This window comes from Mauremys reevesii, linkage group 3, assembly GCF_016161935.1.
Source record: "Mauremys reevesii isolate NIE-2019 linkage group 3, ASM1616193v1, whole genome shotgun sequence".
In the NCBI taxonomy this organism is placed as follows: domain Eukaryota; kingdom Metazoa; phylum Chordata; order Testudines; family Geoemydidae; genus Mauremys; species Mauremys reevesii.
The window spans coordinates 20,808,081-20,826,806 of NC_052625.1; the positions used below are offsets into that span (position 1 = coordinate 20,808,081).

General features: G+C 43.8%; 1 protein-coding gene across 1 annotated transcript; it reads right to left on the reverse strand.

Annotated features, from left to right (window-relative positions):
- Positions 1-382: 382 nt before the first annotated feature.
- CCT4 (chaperonin containing TCP1 subunit 4) lies at positions 383-15,360 on the reverse strand. The gene is made up of 14 exons (XM_039531845.1): positions 15,072-15,360; positions 12,838-12,890; positions 11,566-11,655; positions 10,700-10,808; positions 7,819-7,961; positions 5,547-5,668; positions 5,304-5,436; positions 4,147-4,286; positions 3,679-3,775; positions 3,180-3,290; positions 2,583-2,713; positions 2,218-2,452; positions 924-1,037; positions 383-558 (listed from the first exon to the last, which is right to left on the reverse strand). The coding sequence occupies exons 1-14, from the start codon at positions 15,190-15,192 to the stop codon at positions 544-546; spliced, it is 1,614 nt and encodes a 537-aa protein (XP_039387779.1). The 5' UTR covers positions 15,193-15,360; the 3' UTR covers positions 383-543.
- Between the last annotated feature and the right edge of the window lie 3,366 nt (positions 15,361-18,726).

Consider the following 18,726-nt stretch of genomic DNA (forward strand, 5'->3'; position numbering starts at 1 on the left):
GGGCACAGTACAATCCTATACTTGCCATGCACCCTAGTGGCTGTAGCAACTGCCTGGGTAAGAGGATGGATGTTTGTCAGGCTTTCTGGATAGGAAATATTACTCTGTTTTGGACAACCTTTGGAGGAAAACAGCTCTGAGGTACTGCAGTTACTGCTAAGATTCCATAGTAAGAGAATTATTTCAAACTAGATATTACAGAAGCTAACAACTTGCACTGAAGATTTCTTACTTATCAAAACAGGATTAGTGTGAATGAATGTGCATGATTTAATACAGAGCAAAAGTGGTAACATTTTAATTTGTTTTAGTACTACTCTGGTGAGAGTTTTTAATGCCAAGTTTCAGTTATAGAATACTGCACCTTCATTTACAAACAAAGTTTGCCTCTTGAAACCAGAGATTTTATTAAATTAAGTTGATAAAAGTACATAAACTTAAGTGGGTTTTAGGAGAATGCTTGACATAGGGATTCTGTGAAGAAACCATACTCCAAACTATGCTGTGGTACTCTCGCCTGTACTGCCATTTCCTTTAATCACCTTATCGAGTGTTCACCTGCAAAGACAAGTTAACACGATCAGGCATGTGGATGGGAAACAATTATCAACATCCCTCACTTTAAAGATACCACTCTATATCTAATCCTTTTGTATTCTGTACTTTAAACTGGCTGCTGTATTTACCAATACTTGGTTTTGGTTATTGTTTTCCCACAAGGATTGTTTCATTTTTCATAGTTTCAGTTATCAGAAGACTGATGAATTACATGTAAATGGCATATAACTCCTAGAAATATAAGGGTATGAAATACAATAATCGTAAAATATTTACTTTAAATACAAATCCTTAACATAAGGGATATATCTTATTCGCAGCACATTAAACAGAACATGAAAGTAATAATCAAAAATATTACTTACCACATCATCAATCTTAAGAATACTGCGGACAGTTTCTGTAGCTAGTGTCACAGCACTGAGAGACACCAACAGAGGCTGGACCACTAACTCCTCCAGGATATTGGAAATTCCACCCTACAGAACCAGAACTGTATCCTCAGTTTGTATAAAAGCAGATGCCACAAATCTGATTTAAACATACTTGTAAATTATCCCCAGTAGCCCCCCGCCTAGCATAGTTTAAAGAGAAAAAAAAAACAAAAACACTTTATGAGCAGATGGCCATGTACAGTTTATTTGAACCCATTCAGTCCCCAGCAGGAATGCTATGGTATAAAATGTATGTCGCAATACTCAGGAAATCCACTCAACACCAGATACTTGTGAAGCTATGCCCACCCAATGCTACTGTCCGGTCCAATGCCCAGGCAAGAAGCTAGATACTCCAAGTTACTAAGGAAGCAAAGGGGAGGGTGTAAAAAAATAGGCCAGCTCACAGCAGCGGACTGAGCAGATATTTTCCCTGGTGGCTACATCCTGTGCTCATGCATCTAAAAATGTTTATTTAAAAAAAAAAAAGTGATACTCTAGCTCTTATGGCTTTAAAAAAAGGAGAACTACTGAAAGTAACATTGCACTGGATGTCATGGCAGAGTCTGGAACACAACACACACTTTTCTGAGTGCACCTGAGACTTTTAGCAGACAAATAAATTGCTAACTAGCAAAGATGGCTGGAAAATACAATTTCTAACCCATGGAAAATTGATGTTTTTGGAACAAGATATTGTCCCATTTAGGACAAAAAATAAAAACCGTGAAATTTCTCATGGGACAGAAATTCTGAAAAATTCCATTTCAGGAGAACACAGAATTTTTTGACTTGTTGGCTGCCCGTCTGAAAGATGACAAGAGAGGCATCCAGGCTGCAGGGGAGGTGGAGAGCTGAGTTGCTTGGCCTCCCTGCAGATCCCAGGCATCTACTTAGAAGTCATCATTTCAATTTTTCCAGTAAAACTGAAGTTTTCAGCTGAAATATTTAATTTTTGCAAAAAGGGCATTTACCATCAAAAAAAAAACTGAAAAGATTTCTAACCAGTTCTTCTAATTAGTTTTTAAAAGCACTGCTTATCTGGCGTCTCAGACCATAAAAATGCTCAATTGTTATGTTGCAATGATACAGGAGGTTGACGGAGGACAGTTTTGGGCTACAACTTGGGCAACCTTTATCTGTCTTTATTCTCAATTATTTTTGCTCAAAAAGAACTGAACATTTTAATTTATCATCACAGATGTATAATCCTTTTGTATATTACCTTTCTGATATTAATGCCTGCTGTTTTCTCTCCTTGTGCATGTCTGTTTCTCAGCTCTGTTACAGTAGAAATAGGGTTAAGGCCTGCATTTTCAGCCAGTGTAGATGGGATGACTTCCATTGCATCTCCATATGCACGGACACAGTATGAGTCCATACCACTCAAAGTGCGAGCATACTCATTCAAGCGCAGTGCTAATTCGATCTCTGGTGCTCCACCTCCCGCAATTAGAGCTCTGGGGGAAAACAAAAAAAAGTAAAATTCTATTTAAAAAATTACAAGCTGTGGCCTTTGACAAATGTTTAAGTGGTTACAGTTTACTGTATTATTGGTATATGAAGCCACTACATAATAGAAAGCATTACCTTTTTTTAACTAAACAACGTATGACACACAGAGCATCATGAATTGAACGCTCAGCTTCTTCCATTACTAGTTTGTTGGATCCACGTACCACAATTGTAACAGTTTTTCCAGGGCTTGCACAGCCTGTAATCTATAACATAAAAACATAGTTGGACCAAAAAAAAAACCCAAACCAAAACAAAAAATAGTAAGGAAACTTAAAATCTGGGGCATTACCCATTATCAGGGAATGAAAGTTACATTGGATTAAGGCCCGAGACTTGACATATTCAGTTACCTAACACAGACTGAGCTCTGGTAAACCACACTAAGCTTTCCAAGTCAATACAATCAAGTAAGCCTACAGCGACAGGGACTGTCTTTTTGTTTTGCATTTGCGCAGCAAGCAGCACAATGAGGGGTCCATGACTAGGGGTCCTCTGTGCTACGGTAATACAAAATGATGATAGAAGTAAATACTGTTGCATACTACAGAAAAAACTAAAAGTTTCAGCTCTCATACAGTTCCAGAACAGGCAAGTTTTGAGGTACCACCCCTTAAAATTATATTACTATCTTATAATCAGCAAAGAAAGATGTTCATTTCTGTTCCTCACCTTTATTAGCTTCCCAGAACCATTTAGGTTGACCTCCTCTGCCAATTCAGCAGATCCCAATGTATCAGCAATGAACTGATCAATGTGAGCAACTGGCTTGGTTCCAATTGTCTACAGGAACAAGTTAAACAGGCAAAATATACAGTTTAGTGTACTTTTCTATACATTATAGTTGGTTCATAATGGCTTTAATATAGATGCCCTACTCCCCCCCCACCCAAGCCTGACCATTTGCTATTTTTCTTGGAGATAAAAGGGAATGAGAGTGTAGTTAAGTCTTTTGGAGATATTTATCCTGTTTATTCATACGTGTTGTGTGTGTGTGCACGCGCACACACACAGGGAGGGAGTGAGAGAGGGTGTGTGTGTGTGTGTGTGTGTGTGTGTGTCACAAAGTCCACTCCAATAAAACAAGGTGTTATGGTCCACTTAAGTTATATAGTAGTGACAGGGTATAGATATCCTTCAGCACAGCTATTTAAACAAAACACTTCTTTACCTTACATATAAATTCAATGTCTTCTCTTTCAATATCTTTAATCACCATGATCTTCATTTTGTTCAAGAAATGTAGCGCCAGATCACTAAGAGCATCCCTAAAATCAAAGACAGTTTAAAAAGTGACTGCACAACACTATAAAACCAATAGTGCTAGCATGTGATTATTAGTTATAATTAGGATTTGTGTCATAGTAATAAAAATCCACTGAAGAATTTCAGTATTGGCTTATAAAAAAACAACAACAACAAAAATTGTGAAGTCAGAGGTATGTTATTGTTCAGAGGGTGTGTGACAGAATCTGCATGCTCACTGAAAGTACAGGGGATTCAGAAGCTACCAGTTTTTGAAATTTCCTCCTTTGATGTTAGCGTTACAATTCAGCTTCAGCTTATGAAGAGTACCGATGATTTAATCTAATAGTTACTTAGGAAACAGAAGTGTTATTTTTTCAGGCAGTTAGCATACCGTAGAATAGACTTCTGAATGAGCAGCACATTGCATCCAGCCTTTTTAATTTGTTTAACTAAGTTTAGAATGTAGGCTCTCTCTTCACGCAATACTCTGTCCATTTGAGCATAGTCAGAAACAACGATCTGGTTGTCCATCTGTTAAAAGAGAAAAATATTTAATTTCTTCAAAAATTATTGAATGTAAGCTCAGAAGTACATTTCTTGTTGTTCATGCTGTTTCTATAATTCAGTGCAGTTGTGATGTAAGGCAAACAAGACTGAATACACCATTGCATCTATACACATTTTAATGTTCCAATACAAGGACTTGTGGTTTTAAGTTACAACCTTTTACTACTACATGATAAGTTTAAAACTAATGGGGTTCTGATATAATTTGTGGAACAGGAAAGTTATGTATGACTATAACTGACTTAGGCTTGGTCTACACTAGATTTAGGTTAACACAAGGCAGTTTACATTGATGTAATTATGCCAGTGTCTACACTAGAATGCTGCTTCCGCCAAAGTAAATGGCCTGCTAACTGACATCAGAACTCCACCTCCATGAGACATAGCACTTATGTTCCTGTAGTTAGGGTGACGCAACTTACTTGGGCTGCTGGCTGTCATTCTTGTCAGTTTCATGGCTGCTGAGCTCACACAAAACTGACAAGAATGTTAATTTCACTGCCGGCAGGCTCAATACTGGGCTAAGATGGCCCTCCCACAGCTGTCAGCGGGGTGCCAGGCTCACAGCTGAAGCACCCACCCCGGGGTGACAGCCTGAGCTGTGAGCCCTGTGCGGGGCTCAAATTCACAGCATAGAGCTCCAGCTGTGAGCCCTGACCTGCTGCTCTGAGCCAGAGAGTACCATGAAACTGATGCCAGGCTCACTGCTCAGACTGTCATCCCGCCGGTAGGTGAGGGGCTCCTGCTGTGAGTCCCACACGTCTGTCAGTGCCCCACTTCAGTCAGTGCAAGTGCTACTGGTGAGGATGCATACCACCAGCAGAAGGAGGGCAGTGTGGACACCAAAAGCCGACAGAATTACTGCGATGGCTTCTGCAGCGTAGACAAGCCCTTAAGGAGTATTTTTTTTCTTCATTGTCTAATTACATGTAAATCCCCATGCACAAAGATATTAAATTCAGCAGGATCAGGCTAACTCACATCAGTCTTTGGAGCAGACAAGCAAAACTGAATGAGTCCAATCTTGGCTTTTTCCACTCTAGTTACACCAGTATTCGCCAGCTTCTGAGTGAGGACTAGTCCTTCAACCAGTTCACAATCATCAATTGTTCCACTGGAAACAAGAGTAGTAAAACATTAATTTAATGTCTTAGGGAAACAATTTTTAAAAGTTGGACAAGTTACTGTAATTAACAGAATTGCTAGATATGGACTGCTACTTACCCAAGCTTTTTAACAATTTTAATGTCTCTAAGATCTACACTGCTAGCTGTAGTTGGATCAATCACCTTCATCACTGCATCCACACTCATTGGAGAAAGGAGACTAGAATACTGAGATACAACCTAAAGGGATTTAATTAAGATAAATAAACTTAGTGTGCGGAAGAACACTTACAACTTAGTGGCAGTGGCATAATCAAAATTAAGAAAATACCAATTTCAAAATTACACTAGCAAGCCATTCATAATCTCATTACTTTTCTTTTGTGCTTATAACCCTATATAGTTTGAAAATGAAATCTGATTTCTTCATATTTTTCCCTTCCAATAAGTAGTTTATTACTGTAGTATTACTTGTACATGCTGGGTTACCAACAAAAGGTAGAACAATTGCTTCTGCGGTAAAAACCTATGCTCAGGCCTAGCACAGTCGTTCTCAATCGGGGGGTAGGCACATCAAACTTTAGAGGGTACAGCAAGCCTTCCCACTTACTCATGGGGTCGCAACAGCACTTGAATTTGGCTTGTCCACCCCCAATCATGGAGGGGGTGGCCGGACCAAATCTGAGTGAGTGGTGTTGCGACCTGGCACACAGACAGAACATTGACGGGAACCTCAGAGCTCTGCCCCACATTTTTCTGTTTGTCTTCAGTCATCCCAAGGAATTGCCTTTAAAATGAATTCCCCAATGCACAGTGACTTCTAGAGAAAGAAAGTACAGCCTGGGTCCGTATTATTCTTTTTTGCATAGACTCTACAGGACCCACGGGGGAAGTGACCCATGTATACATCTCCTCTGCTGCCCAATGTGGACCCTCCCAAACCCCTTCCTCCTCTATAGATTCTGGTGTCGGAATGCTCTCCCTGGGACCCTGCAGAGGAGACGGATTGTGCCACAAAGGCAACCAACATCACTTCCACAATAGAAGGGTAAGATCTGTGCATGCAGGCCCCTCCTCTGTGCTGATCAGGGGATGTCATGATCTCTGGCTCTCCCCTCCCCCATTAAAAAAAGCAAATAAGAAAACATTTAACTTGACATAAAAGAACAGCATGGATTTTGCAAACAGGGTCAGAGAGCAGATATGGTAGGTAAAGCTTGTAATCAACTGCAATATTATTCAGATATGGAGGAAACATTTTTTAAATAAATGTATGATTCAAAGGTGTAATAGAACTACAAGAAAATTGTGTCTTCATAGTCTTTGCATTTAAAGACATAGTAAACTTGAAATCTCATCTTTTTAGGAAACAGAAGTAAGCTGCTTTTGGGAGCTTTCCCTGACAATTTGGGGAGTTAGGCTTAAAATGACTGTTTAAAAAAAAGTTTCTCCCCAGTGCAGTATGAAAAACCCACAAGAACAGAGGAAATAGTGTAATGGACTACACACAGGATGCCCAAAGTAAGCCAACTGAAAGAGGGGACAATTTTTTTCACTGTTCTTTCAGTTTTAGAGTAGCAGCCATGTTAGTCTGTATTCAGTTTTAGTAATCTTAGGTGTTACCTAAATATAGCAGATAAAAATTTCAGAACTGAAATGTGACTAAGATTAAATTCAGTTAAATTTTTAGGTTGCGAGTAAATGCGAATCATAGAATCAAAGAATATCAGGGTTGGAAGGAACCTCAGGAGGTCATCTGGTCCAACCTTCTGCTCAATGCAGGACCAATTCCCAACTAAATCATCCCAGCCAGGGCTTTGTCAAGCCTGACCGTAAAAACCTCTAAGGAAGGAGATTCCACCACCTCCCTAGGTACTGTAACCCATTCCAGTGCTTCATCACCCTCCTAGTGAAAAAGTTTTTCCTAATATCCAACCTAATCCTCCCCCACTGCAACTTGAGACCATTACTCCTTGTTCTGTCAGCATCAATCAACTGCAGCATCATGAAAAGTCAGCATGCTAGATGACCAGGAACAGTTACTGAAATTATCTATTGTCCCTATTAATCTGGCACATATGAAACAATATAAACCACACAAAAGAAGTCTGTACAAAGAAAACAGTCTAGTTCAAAGAAGATCTGAATTCAGCTAATAAATGGATGAATTACTGGATTTAAAAGATCGGTATTTATTGTTTGTATTATGGTAGCACCTAGAGAATTCATTTTGCTAAACACTATAGAAATATAGAACAAAGGGACAAATGACATACAAAGAGTGGGAAAATGTGTAAAACAATACCCATGAACACACATTACAGTTAATTTACACAGAAGTTAGGCTGAATAATGCCCCCATCCACCCCCACTAAATGGATAATTACTACCTTTGAATTCAGTGAAGTAGTTGCACTATTTAGCAAGGTTTCTCTGTCGCTTAGTTCAACTGGTTGTCCCATGTCGGTCAAGACTTCAGTACTCTTATCCAAAGCTTTCTGGAATGACTCCGAAATGATGGTGGGATGGATTCCTATTAAAAGTTTAAATTCAAGTTTTCAGACTAATTGTTCACTTAACTTTATCATTTGATTTTCTTTAAATTTTAGAAGCTGGTTCATTCCACTTACAATCTCATCCCAGCTTCAACTTTTGCCAGAAGCTGGGAATGAGCGACAGGGGATGGATCACTTGATGATTACCTGTTCTGTTCATTCCCTCTGGGGCACCTGGCATTGGCCACTGTCGGAAGACAGGATACTGGGCTAGATGGACTTTTGATCTGACCCAGTTGGGCCATTCTTATGTTCTTACAATACCCTTTGATTTTTGGACTGATAATGACAAATTATCTAAAACTAACATTTCAACAGAAACAGTTTTATTATTTGTAGTTTTCTCTACTTGAATAATGAAAGTGGACTAATCTCAATTTTACTTATTAATTCTCATTATCTCCCTGAAGTGTTTGAAGCCCAAATACTTACATCCCACAAAACTGTATTCATCAGTTTTAAGAGTCTTATGAAAACAAATATATTATTATGTTTATAAAACCTTTACGAACAAAACAGGGTTCAGACCTAAGTAACCTAAACAGTTGTTCTTTTTGGTGCCCCATCACCTACAAAGGGGTTTCCCAGACGACTGTAGGACGCACCCAATATCCCTTTGCCTTGTCACAAGGAGCTACTTTGGCTGCCAATACCAGCTGCACATCCCCTTCTTCTGCTCTTGGTGTTACACACATGCTTCCTGTAAAGCGTACTTCTTGCTTTTATAGCAACTGACAGGCTGCAGACAGTATTGCTGGCTAGCACCAGCAGTGGGAGAAGGTTTAGAGAGAATGGGCAGCTGGCAGCAGTAAAGAGGGAAGAAAAGAGAGCAGAGCCTTTGGGAGGTGGGACAAGAAATGAGGCAGGATGAACAAAAATGAGAATGTGAAAATAGGAAGAAAAGGAGGAAAAAAAGAAGAGGACAGAAACTGACAAGATAAGGCAATAACTGCAGGGAATGCTGTAAGAGTACACTGGTAATAACTCCAGATGTCAAGCACAAAGGGGGAGTGGGTGGGTGTAAGACAAGGTTGGAAATCGCTGCTATAATTGCCCACTAAACATGCAAATTCAATACTACTGAGCTTGAAAACAGATTTTGATTGAGATCCTTTTTACTATGCTATGGTAATTTCTCCCCAGTTTCAAAAGGTTTCAAGATAACTGAATAATTTTATTTGAAAAATGATATTGCCACATATTTATTCTGCTGTTTGAGAAATTAAGGAGAGGACAAAGGGGAATTCGGCACATTACTGCAAGCTTACCTTTCAAAAAGGCCATGTTTATGCTGAATAACCCTGTTACTAGCTATCTGGGTATTGCACATAAATTTATGTCAAAATTTTACAAAGAGATATCCAAGTATTACCTAGAGATACTACATTAATAAGGACCATTCTAGGCTAGGTTATATTGAATAGATTTATACACAGAGTCACATACTTTTTGTATATTTGATCTAATCAGATATTTATATGACCTTCCCATCAACACAGTATCCCTGTGCTTCAGTCATTAGCGGATTTACCACTGAGGTAAGGAAGTACCAACATTCCCCAATTTATACATGTGGAACTAGGGCACAAAGAGATTCAAGTGACTTGCCCATGGTCACACAAAGTCATGGCAAAAACTGGGAACGGAACCCAGATCTCTCAAGTCCCAGTCCAATGTTTTAACTACATCCTTCCTCTCAGACAGTAATGCCGTTCACTTCAGGTCTCACAAGTTAGTTCTGCCTTAATATAGGTGACTACTTATAAGTATCCCCCTTTGATAATTCCAATGTGCTTATTTAATAAAGTGACTTGCCTTGCAGACCATTCCACTGTTCAGCACCAGTATCAGTGGACTACTTCTCATGTGCCTACTATACTTTTGTGATAGTAGGGTTAAGAGCTGACAGGGCTCTCCTGCCCTGTTAGTTGACCAGCATGAGCACTGGGCACTGCATAACTGCCCTGTATACAGAGGGAGAGATCAATCCCTACTTGAGGCAAGCTTTTTTCGATTTAAGTTTTTTTTGTTTGAAAAGCAAGCCTTAAAAAAAGAAAAGGTGGTGGGGGCGGGGGGTAAAATAAAAATCTGTTGAAGCAAGGAATATAAACTGTTCTGTTCAGCCTCTAATGGCTTCTTCACACAGCATCTGGTTGCTGCTGGCATGCTGTTAGCCTCGCTGATTGGTACAGCAGAACTGCTAGTCCTCGCAAGAATTTATACTGCTTCACACATTCCAAGTCTTTTACAAACATCAATCCAATCAACAGTCCTGATAATAATAAATAAATATCTCTGTTTTACAAAAAATAAAGACCAGGTGATCTGCTCAAAGCCCAGCAAGAGTTCCTAGCTCCAAATTGTGGGTTAATTTCTTCATACCACACTATTTCACCCATCATGAACCATTATCTATAAAAAATTTCGAAATACCTTTAATAGCTATACTTGATCCGTAATACTGGAAGCAGATTCGAGCTCAAAAACATGAAGCTAAATGATTTGAGATTGCCACCAGAAATAAGACATTAGCAAGTACAGAAACAAAGCTCTTTTGAGTTACTTTTCAAATCAATGTTTTACCACTAAGAAGTTATACAATTAATGGACTTTCATTAACCAAAACCCAATCTTATTAATATTCAGTTATATATAATTAACTCTTCCAGGCATCTTCCCTTTTCCCCTTTTATTAAAGCCAAGCTGTAAAACGTACCCTTCTGAAGAAGTCTGGAGCAGGCATCCAAGAGAGCACCAGCAATGACAACGACAGATGTGGTGCCATCACCAGCCTCAATATCTTGTGCCTTGGACAGCTCTACCAACTAAATAAAGAGTTTGAGAACTTGTGACATGATTTATTGGAACCAGTTACTTTTATGCACCACTGGTACTTAATTAAGAAGGAAAAATATTTAATATTCCACTGGGGATTGTATAAAGAGTGGTTTTACTTATTAACTTTAAATATACAGATTGGTTCTCCTTAATTTTGTGCATATATATCTTTCCCCATGGTTATAAAAGGTACAAATACATATTTTAGCCCACTTATACCTGTGTATAAACAATACAGAACATAAAGAGTCCTGTGAGGTCCATACAGCAGGAAATTCCTTGCTTCTTGACTGATCAGCAACACTGCTCATTTATACAGGCAATGTTACCAACATCTCCTTGTCCCAAGGTATAACTTTAACCCATGACATTATGACAAGAATTAGAGTAAAGATGCCCAGTTTACTGTCAGTTAATTAGAATCTAAGAATCCTCCCATAAATCACTGATGTGCAGAGTACATAAAGCTTAATTATTGCATTACACCCAAACCATCATTTGATGTTTGGATTTTAGGCTGTCCCCACCCCCAAGATTCATGTAAAGAGCATCTAGGGCAGAACTTCAGTGCATTGCAGACTTGCAGTGCCACAACACCAGTGTACTTTAGTGCCCTGCAGCTTTCTAGAACCACATTTATCCTCTCCTCAGATCCATGAACATCCTGAATTAATCTGGTACCTCCTTAGATTCTTCTGCCAACCAGGTTGGGACATACTGGTTTACAAGCTGAAAGTTACTTACCATTTTGGCTGCAGGATGTAGAACCTGCATTTGTTTCAGAATAGTTGCACCGTCATTTGTAATTGTCACATCTCCTTTACCATCTTGAATCTGGGGGAAAAAAAAAAAAACCAAAAAAACCCACCACATATTTATAACTAAGGCTGACAGTTTGTCAAGGAGGTCACGGATTCCATGACTTCTGCAGTGGCTGGTGTACCTGGACAGGGGACTGCCTGAGCAGCTTGGGCAGCCCCATGGCCAGTTGCACCAGCCACTGCTGGGGCAGTATCCGGCCACCCCTCCCCCATCAGAAGCAGGCGTTTGGGTGTGGGAGGGGCAGGGGGTTGGGGCATGGGACAGGGTGAGGTGGGCTCTGGACAGTGCTTACCTAGGGGGGCTCCCCAGAAGCTGTGACATTCACCTCCCTCAGCTCCTAGTCGGAGGCGTGGCCACAGGGCCAGCTCCAGGCACCAGAGCAGCAAGCAGGTGCTCGGGGTGGCCAATGGGAAGGGGCGGCATGTCCGGCTCTTCAGCGGCGGGTCCCTCACTCCCTCTCGGAAGGAAGAGCCTGCCGCTGAAGAATGAAGTGGCGGCGGTAGAGCTGCTGCAGATCTTGGCTTGGGGGGACGGGGGGGAGGAAGCTGCTCGGCGCAGCAAAAACGCTGGAGCCAGCCCTGTGTGGCCAGACAGCTCTGAGCACTGCCACCACCTGCTGGCACCACCCCTACTGGCCGCGGTTCCCAGCCAATGGGAGCTGCAGAGCCATTGCTTGGGACACAGGCAGCGTGCAGAGCTGGCTGGTCACACCTCCACCTAGGAGCTGAGCGAAGAGGCTGTTGCCGCTTCCGGGGAGGCATGGAGCCCGCCCAGCCGCGCGCCCCCCCCCCCAAGATTTAGTCAGGGGTATATGGTAGAAATCATGGACAGGTCACGGGCCGTGAATTTTTGTTTACGGCCTATGACCTGTCCGTGACTTTTAATAAAAATACCCATGACTAAAACGTAGCCTTCTTTATGAGCTTAGATGCAGAATACATTTTTTAACATTAAGATCCATAAAATATTTGATGTTCCCTTTAAACCAAAGGACTTCTTACTACTATTAAAGTTTCAGTGTATTGCCTTTTCCAACAACAATCATCAATACATATTCATGTAACTAGAAGTTACCTTGATGAATAGCAAATACAAAAAAACAAAAGAAAACTATTCTTGTAAAAAACCATTGAAATTTGCTTATGTATTTATAATTGGTTTTAAAAATAATTAGACACTTGTCTCAAAGCTTACCATTTTATCCATTCCTTTTGGTCCAAGGCTTGTTCTAATAGCATCAGCAACCGCTGAAGAGGAAGTGAAAATGAGATGCTTTTATGCAATAGTCACTGACATTCAGCTTTAAATTAAAACTGGTAAATGCTAAGGAAATTTACAAAAAACTTTAACAGTCTGAACATAATCAGTTCTTCTGTACAGAAAAGGACAAACAACTCTGATAAACTCTCACATGGAGCCATTTAGTTCCACTTTATTAAAAGTCTTACTAGTTTATTAAAAGTCTGAAAAACTTACTGATATGGCATAAATACATGGTTGATTCTAACACCTGGGCCTTGTGTACACTAAAAGGTTTTGTCACCAAAAGCTGCCTTTTGCCTACAAAACAGGGGTGTACACACTACAAAGCTATTTTGGCGGCAAAACTCTGCTGTCTTGCCAACAAATTAAAGCCACCTCAATGAGAAGTATAAAACTTTTTGCTGCAAAGTTAAAGTGACAAAGCATTAGTGTAGACACTGATGTTTGTTTTGTCCACATAACTGGCTTCTGCCAGTATCCCACAATGCCTGCCCTGAACACTCTGCTCACTGTTTTGATCTTTGCTGCCCTGCAGCATGCGCGCCTCTCCTTTCAAAGCTCTGGGAAGTATCTGAGAGCTGAGCATGCTGCTGCATTTGGGGAACAAAGAGCAAATCATTACCATGAAATGCTCCTGTTCTGCCCTGCACTAGTAACACAGGGGCAGACAGACTGCTGCTGCAAGGAGCAAGGGGGGGAGGAGGGATGGGGGTGGGGGAAGGGAGATGGGGCAGACAGCTGTGCTGCTTTGACATTCTTCAGCAGGGAGAGCTCACAGAGCTGCTCCCAGCAGCTGAGGAGGCTGTGGAAGAGCTCAAAGGGAATCAGAACCACATAGGCAGGCAGAAGGAGCTGCTTCGGACAGCTGTGCAGAGGTGGGGCTGATGAGGGGGGTCCCTGTCCCCCAGGACAGGTTGGCCAGCCTGCAGTCTCCCATGCCTCAGACACACCACTCTGCTCTCCCTACACACTTCCATTGAAAAAGCAGCTCACAATCTACTAGGGCGCCCCTGGAACCATGGGATTGAGAAACAGGGATCATGTGAAGCTGTACCTGCCCCAAGAGGCATTGCAAATCCTTCCCAAAGCACCCTGCGGCCAGTTGCACAGTGGGATAGGTACCATGGTGCACTGCTCTCTGTGTCGATGCCACAGCTGTTAGCGTGGCACTCTGTCGACACAAGCAGGTAGTGTGGACATGCAACAGTGCTTTTAATTAAAGTGCTTTAATTAAAGTGGCATAACTTTTGCTGACAAAACTCTGTAGCATAGACCAGACCCTGGGATGTAATAAACACAACCAACACTTGATTTGTATGAAGTATTTTAAAATCCAATGGGGGTACTAACGATATTACATGACACACAGGCTTAAAAATGCTGAAGGGTTTCACTCATCTGATAGTGGGTTATAATGCCTTTTCTCCAGGTAATCTGACCAGGGCTTGTGTCAATAGCCACCTATAGCCTCTCTCTCCCACCAGCCTCTGGTCCTGGCACCACAAATTTACATTTAAATAAAACCACCACACTAGCAAAAAACCAAACCAAAGAACAAACCACGAACAAGTCTAGCGGGGCGGGAAGAGGCTCTTCCCAACAGACACGGCCCATGCTGTGTTCACTAAAGGGCAGAACTGGCCCAGCGGCTGTGCCTGAAGCCGTCAGGCCCACACGAACAGGAAACCCGCACACAATGATGGAGCAAAACGGAACCGCGTTCAGACGCCTGGGCAGCGCCGAGCCGGCCTGACAGCGGAGGGCCCCGGCTGCCCCACAACTCACTCACAATGAAGGCGCCTGGCCCCGCCGGCGGGGGAGGGGCAGGGTCCGTGTGATGGACCCGCCCCCCCCCCCGGACTATGGGGCTGAGGGGTGGGGGGGGGGGGGATCAGCGACTTCAGGAAGAAGCTGCCGCATCCTCACACTCCCCCCACAGAGGCAGAAGGAGGAAACGGACAGCGAGCGAGTCTGAGCGAGCCGCTCCCCGGAGACCCTCCCCCCGCTCCGCCCGGAGCTGGGGGAGAAAGATTCCCTCAGTCCCCTTCCTTCCCCTCGCCAGGCCAGCCGCCCCCCCTCCCTCCACAGGCCGAGCCGCTCCCTCCTCCCCCAGCCCCGCTACAGCCCCACCCGGCCCGCCCCAGCCCCTCCCGGGCAGGCCGCACCTTTGCCGGCGGAGATGTTGCTGAAGCGGATCTGCGCGGGCTTGTCCCGGTCCTGGTAGGCGCTTCGTTTGCGGCCCCCATTGCCGCCCGTGAAAGCTCTGGACCCCGCGTTCTCCGGCATGGCGACTCCTCCGCGCCCCGCTGCTGCTAAGCTCTGGATGGAGACGGATCGGCCTGGCCCGCCCGCACTAACGATCCCCGCCGCGAAGCTTCCAGAACGCGCCGCCTCAGCCTCTGCACTTCAGGGCCGACAGGAGAAAGGGGGGAGGGGCCGGGCGGGAGCGGCGCGTGACGTCACTGGGGACCGCCTCTCCCGCGCGTGCTCATCGGCCGGGGCCGGAGGCAATGTCTGCGCGAGGGGAGGGGTGGGGCTGGAGCGGCCATCTTGGGAGGCGGGGCTTCGCTTCTAGCAACGGAAGCTCCAAGTCCGCTACCTTGCGGCGAGCACAGTCCGCCGGCTGCCAGCCCTGCCCGCAGAAGGAGCGGCTCGTGCGGAGTGGGCGGGGCTGGAGGGGGAGCTCTCAGGAGCGGCCCGAGCCGTGTCCGTGCGGAGCGGGACTGGGAGGGAGGGTCTGTCAGGAGTCAGAAGCGGCCGGGCCTGGTGCAGTGATTTCCCTGTACACCCCCCCCCCCGGCACCCCTGAATTTCCCCAACACCCCCTCCAGTTTTGTGAACTAGTTACATGCCAAACCTGGTGGCTGAAATTCGCGGCTTTGTCCTCACCCACAACTATTTCCCATTTTGGGACACTCTTTATACCTTCAAGTCAGCGGCACTGCTGTGGGTACCCGCATGGCCCCACAGTATGCCAACATTTTTACGGCTGACTTAGAACAATGGTTTCTTAGCTCTCGTGCCCTAATGCCCCTACTCTACTTGCGCTACATTGATGACATCTTCATCATCTAGACCCATGGAAAAGAAACCCTTGAGGAATTCCACCATGATTTCAACAATTTCCATCCCACCATCAACGTCAGCCTAGACCAATCCACACAAGAAGTCCATTTCCTTGACACTACTGTGCTAATAAGCGATGGGCACATAAACACTACCCTATACCGGAAACCTACTGACTGCTATACTTACCTACATGCCTCTAGCTTCCATCCAAGACACACCACATGATCCACTGTCTTCAGCCAAGCTCTAAGGTACAACCTTATGTTCTTATGTTCTTAACTGCATTTACTCCAATCCCTCAGACAGAGACAAACAACTATAAGATTCAAACATTCTTAAAACTACAATACCCACCTGCTGAAGTGAAAAAAACAGACTGACAGAGCCAGAAGAGTACCCAGAAGTCACCTATTACAAGATAGGCCCAACATAGAAAATAACAGAACGCCACTAGCCATTACCTTCAGCCCACAACTAAAACCTCTCCAGCGCATCATCAAAGATCTACAACCTATCCTGAAGGACAACCCCTCACTCTCACAGATCTTGGGAGACAGACCTATCCTCGCTTACAGACAGGCCCACCAACCTGAAGCAAATACTCACCAGCAACCATACACCACAGAACAAAAACACTAACCCAGGAACCTATCCTTGCAACAAAGCCCAATGCCAACTCTGTCCCAATATCTATTCAAGTGACACTATAATAGGACCTAATCACCTCAGCCACACCATCAGGGGCTCGTTCACCTGCACATCTACCAACGTGATATATGCCATCATGTGCCAGCAATGCCCCTCTGCCATGTACATTGGGCAAACCGGACAGTCCGTATGCAAAAGAATAAATGGACACAAATCTGACATCAGGAATCATAACATTAAAAAACCAGTAGGAGAACACTTCAACCTCTCTGGCCATCAGTAACAGATTTAAAAGTGGAAATTTTGCAACAGAAAAGCTTCAAAAACAGACTCCAACAAGAAACAGCTAAACTTGAATTAATATGCAAACTAGATACAATCAATTTAGGCTTAAATAGAAACTGGGAATGGCTGAGCCATTACACACATTGAATCTATTTCCCCATGTTAAGTATCCTCACACCTTCTTGTCAAACTGTCTTAAATGGGTCATCTTGATTATCACCACAAGTTTTTTTTTCTCCTGCTGACAATAGCTCATCTTAATTAATTAGCCTCTTAGAGGTGGTTGGGCAACTCCCACCTTTTCATGTTCTCTGTATGTATATATATATCCTCACTATATGTTCCATTCTATGCATCCAATGAAGTGAGCTGTAGCACACGAAAGCTTATGCTCAAATAAATTTGTTAGTCTCTAAGGTGCCACAAGTACTGTTCTTTTTGCGGATACAGACTAACACCGCTGCTACCCTGAAACATGCCAATGTAGTGACTGTTTGGAAATTTGAATTGAAATTGAAACATTAATACACACTTTAAAAGCATATACAGTGTATGATAAAATACATGTATCTGAAAAAGTATAATAGATTTCAGAAGTATGAACATAGACTAGCTTCCTTATACAGCTGCTGTTTTTTATGACAAGGTCAGTGCATTCATTTCAGTGATGTTGGCCAAGAGCGTGAACCAACCTAATAATTTCAAATGATGATTCGTAAGCAAAGTCTAAATGAGCTCTCTCTGACAGCTAGTAATGAGCTGGGGGCTGGGGGGAAAAGGCTTTGGTGGGTGCTGGGCAGGTGGTCTAGGGGCGGACCCGTCCGTTCCGAGGCCATCCTGGGGGGCAGGGCATGGACCCATGGGCACGGGGCAGCAGGTTTCGTGCTGGGCGGGGGCAGCTACGAAACTCCGTGTCACAGCACCAACCCTGCTGGTAGCGCCTCTCCCAGAGGCAGCAGCTTGGGGTCCTCCTGCCCCCCTGGGTCACCAAGCAAAGTGCTGCCCTCACACTTGCCGTTGCAATGCTGAGCCCGCGCCCTTCCCTGGCTGTGGTGGCCTAACTCGGCCCGCAGGGCTGGCGTTGCTTGCAGGCGGTGACCGTTAGTACTGGTGGGAACAAAGACCCGCTGCAGACCCCCACCTCAGGGAGGTTACAGTGTTAGGCCCCAGTTCCGCACACACTTAAATGCCACAGTAAGTTTTCATAAACCGCACTGAATTCCCATACGCAATAGGTGGAGTACAGCAAGTGGGATTTATTTTTTTTGCATATCTACAGCAAGAGACTGCATATCACGGGTTCCCAGACTCGGCACCCTAGATGCCCTGTTTAAAATATACATTGAAGTAAAAACGTACTCTCAATTAGCCACACAGCACAATATCTCACTATATGCTGGGGATTATAACCAATGCACCAGCCAGGAAAGATGGAATCCCCATCCATACAACAACACAGCTCCACTTAGGACTTCCATTAATGAAGATGCAAAGCAACCCATAACAGTATCACCATCCCATCTCTCTCCAGCCGAGGTTTCCCCCACAACCAGCTCCTGGTCCCTGCAGATATCTCTCTCAGGCTATGGCTACACTTAAACTTCAAAGCGCTGCCGCGGCAGCGCTTTGAAGCGCTAAGTGTAGTCAAAGTGCCAGCGCTGGGAGAAAACTCTCCCAGCGCTGTCCGTACTCCACCTCCCTGTGGGGAATAACGGACAGCTACTACACTGGCGCTTTGTAGCGCCGCAATTTGCAGCGCTGCAGAGGGTGTGTTTTCACACCCTGCTGCAGCGCTGCAAATTTGTAAGTGTAGCCAAG

What these genes read in the sequence shown, in the direction of transcription:
- CCT4 (XM_039531845.1), bottom strand. Translation starts at nt 15,192, where the DNA reads ATGCCGGAGAACGCGGGGTCCAGAGCTTTCACGGGCGGCAATGGGGGC. An exon ending in CAAAAGGAATGGATAAAATG is followed by an intron (nt 11,656 to 12,837) that starts GTAAGCTTTGAG and finishes TTTTTCCCCCAG; the next exon opens with ATTCAAGATGGTAAAGGAGA. An exon ending in CTCCAGACTTCTTCAGAAGG is followed by an intron (nt 7,962 to 10,699) that starts GTACGTTTTACA and finishes AACTTTTAATAG; the next exon opens with GAATCCATCCCACCATCATT.